A 3,083-nucleotide genomic window follows, 5' to 3' on the forward strand; every position below is an offset into this window, starting at 1 on the left:
CCAGCTCCGGTGCCCTTCTCTGGACACGCTCCAGCCCCCCCAGGTCCTTCGGGGAGGGAGGGGCCCAACCCTGACCCCAGCAGTCGAGGGGTGGCCCCCCCAGTGCCCAGCACAGGGGCATGGTCACTGCTCTGCTCCTGCTGGCCACACCACTCCTGAGACAAGCCAGGATCCTGCTGGCCCTCTTGGCCACCTGAGCACACTGCTGGCACCTGGGAAAACTGCTTATCAAGCAGTTTAAGTGATTAAGACTGGGGTCTCTCTGATTACTGGCCTGCCTTGCTGCATCTGGTGTCTTAACGGAGGAATGCTGTTAGAGGTGCAGCAGGGGTGGTCCAAACTGTCAGGTTTCAGTACCATCGAGGCTTGTTGTGTACCCACTGCTGGAATTAAAGATTGTCCTTTTGTCAGGTGAACGTGAGATCGGGACAGAAGGGAAAATCCTGTTGCTGGCTCGAGAAGACAAGAAGCTTCAAGGAGTGGGATTGCAGAGCAGGCAGCCGGTAAGGAGTTGGAGACTATCAGAAGTACTTACCTGGGAGAGTTCTCTGAGGTGCTGCTATAAAATCAGCTGCCGGGCATCGGTCCCTTCCTTTCCATTGCTGCTGCAGCAGCTCCTCAGTTTGTGAGCTGCCATTCATGTGGCTGCGTAGAGCACTGGGCTGAGGAACTGAGGCAGGTTACAACTAACCTAGCTGGGTGAACTGGTTAGCGTTAATCCTGTTTTGTTCCCCTGGTGAGGTTCACCACGTGGCGCAGCAAGGGACAGAACCAGGTTGGAGGCAGGGGAGGGCTGAGGTCCTACACTGCTGGATTCTCTCTCCCTTGTATTCCGTGGAGGGAAGACTAAAATCTGGTACAATAAAGGGATGCTTTCTCTCCTTCCTGCTGTCTAGACTTGTATGCAGGGCTTTGAGGAGCTCATGAGTTTAATCCAGGTTTGGGGAAGACTGTTTAAGCAGTGGCCAGTAGATGTCATTGCGAAAGCAGGCGCTGCAGGCTCTCTCATCCAGCCAAGGTGTAAAGTTGTTGTTTATTCTGGTGGGTGTTTTAATCAGAGTGTCGGGGGAGACCTCAGGTGGTCACCAGTCCATCTCCCGCCTCTTAGTAAAGAAAAGGAGTTGGTAGATCTCAGGTACTGAAGATCTTACCAGGAGCATCCTGGGCAGTAGGACAGGATCACCTGATGACTTAGCAGATTGAACTGCTTGTGGTGAGTAAAAAAATTCGGATGGAACAGATATGCTCACCAAGGCTGGTCAGTGAGATGGCAGGGGCTCACCTGGAAGAAGCTTGCAGTCTCTGTAATGATGACTGCAGCTCTGGGAGGAAGGAGTTATCTTTGCCAACCTGCTGGTACAGATCTGGTCCTGCTGCTCTGTGGGTGCCTGAAGATTAGTTTCAGCTCAGCATCGTTTCACCTGTCACTGTGTGACACATCCTTTCTCCAGAGGAGACCCAGGAGCATTCACGGATTGCGCTGTCTCTGCTGACTTGGCAAAACTGATCCTGGAGCACTGTTCTCATGCTCATCTTGGAGCAGAGCTGAGGGGTTATTAACTTAACTCTGGATTTGCCAGTTTGTGCTGTGACTCGTGTACTGACTTCTTAAATAAATTTTTGCTTCTATCTCTTGGGTGTCTTTTGTCCTCACCTGTGAGTGTCTGACTCTTGAATTTGTTCCTGTATTCTCAGGTGTTCCTCTTCATGGGATCTGATGCCTTCAACTGCTGCACGTTCCTCTCGAGCACCTATATCCTAGCAGGGACTCAGGATGGGAACATATATCAGCTGGATGTGAGAAACACAAAGTGCGTGAGTGCCTGGGGCTGTGAGTAGCTAAATGACAACTGGTTTTTGGCTGGGGAAGAGAGAGATTGAGGGTGCTGGGAGACAGTGCCCCTTAAAGGGTGGATACAGCCCAAGCCATGGTAGTGTGAGCTTCTGAGCCTCTTGCAGCCATTTCTTTCTCTTGGGAAGCGCTGGGGAGGATCCTTCCTCTCCTTCACTGATGAGACTTCAGTGTCTTTGTAGCATCCTAACATTCACCAGGAGCCTGATGCCAGCACAGGACTGGAACCGAGCTGTTGCTGAGGGCGGGAGCTGCTCTAAGTTGGTTTTTAGGAGTGCCAAAGGCGAGCTCTGAGCAGGGAGGCATCCAGATGGTGCTTTTGGGTGGGGGCTGGAGAGGTTGGCACTGAAGTCTGAGGAGTCTTTCATGCTGGATGAGCTCCAAGTTTTTGTCTGTGTCTTGGTAAGGATAATCCGTGTCCATAAGCCAGCATGGCAGCTTACTGGTGTTCACCTGCTAGCTAACTCTATACTCCCACTTTGATCCTCTGGCAACATCTGCAGGAAAACCAGTGCTGACTTCTCTCTGCTTCTAGAGGACAGGGACTCTTTGCTAAGCACTGATCCAGTCCCCATGTCCCGGATATTCTCTTTGTGTATCTCTTAACCACGAGCTCGCAGTTGTCTTTCAGCGTTCATGCGCTGGAACGGGCTCTTGGCTGTAGACCACAATACTCATCCCTTGTTTCTGCTCCTTTTTGTAGTGCTCCGATACAGGTCATCCACAGATCAGGAGCACCAGTGCTTTCGCTGCTCCCGTACCGAGATGGATTTATTGCCAGCCAAGGTAACGCAAGTCCTGTGTTGTGCCAGTAGGAATTGTGTAATTGAATCGAGGAGGTTTTGTGCTCTTTGGGCATTGCCCATGCAAGTGCTGGCTGGCTTGTAGAAGAGGGCTGGGCAGTGTCTGTGGCAAAAAGGTGATGTAGTAGGAGCTTTTCCCATCTCTCTGACATTCTCACAGCATGTTTCCCTCTTCCTGGGGGCTTGCTACCCTATGATCAGGTGTTTCTGATGGACCCGTTAGTGCCTGTTTGTAATTAAGAGCATGACTTATTTCACTAATTGGCCAATGTTCCTTCTTTGCTTGGTATCTGTTCTGCTTGTCGAGGTGATGGAACCTGCTTTATTGTTCAGCAAGACCTCGATTACGTCGTCGACCTCACAGAAGCTGACTGCGACCCTGTGTACAAGGTAAGGAATGTGGTGCATCACCCAAATTAAAGGGTGTA

The 3,083-nt window shown here is 51.2% G+C and overlaps 1 protein-coding gene across 1 annotated transcript in view; it reads left to right on the forward strand.

Annotated features, from left to right (window-relative positions):
• Positions 1 to 3,075, forward strand: part of PAAF1 (proteasomal ATPase associated factor 1) — a 12,623-nt gene extending 9,548 nt beyond the window's left edge. The window contains exons 7-10 of the mRNA XM_009634591.2: positions 412 to 503; positions 1,696 to 1,811; positions 2,556 to 2,638; positions 2,963 to 3,075. Of these exons, the coding sequence (XP_009632886.2) occupies positions 412 to 503; positions 1,696 to 1,811; positions 2,556 to 2,638; positions 2,963 to 3,075 (404 nt within the window). The remainder of the gene's footprint in view (positions 1 to 411; positions 504 to 1,695; positions 1,812 to 2,555; positions 2,639 to 2,962) is intronic.
• Positions 3,076 to 3,083: the final 8 nt, after the last annotated feature.

The sequence above is a fragment of the Egretta garzetta genome, unplaced genomic scaffold (genome assembly GCF_000687185.1).
Source record: "Egretta garzetta isolate BGI_Z169 unplaced genomic scaffold, ASM68718v1 scaffold232, whole genome shotgun sequence".
In the NCBI taxonomy this organism is placed as follows: domain Eukaryota; kingdom Metazoa; phylum Chordata; class Aves; order Pelecaniformes; family Ardeidae; genus Egretta; species Egretta garzetta.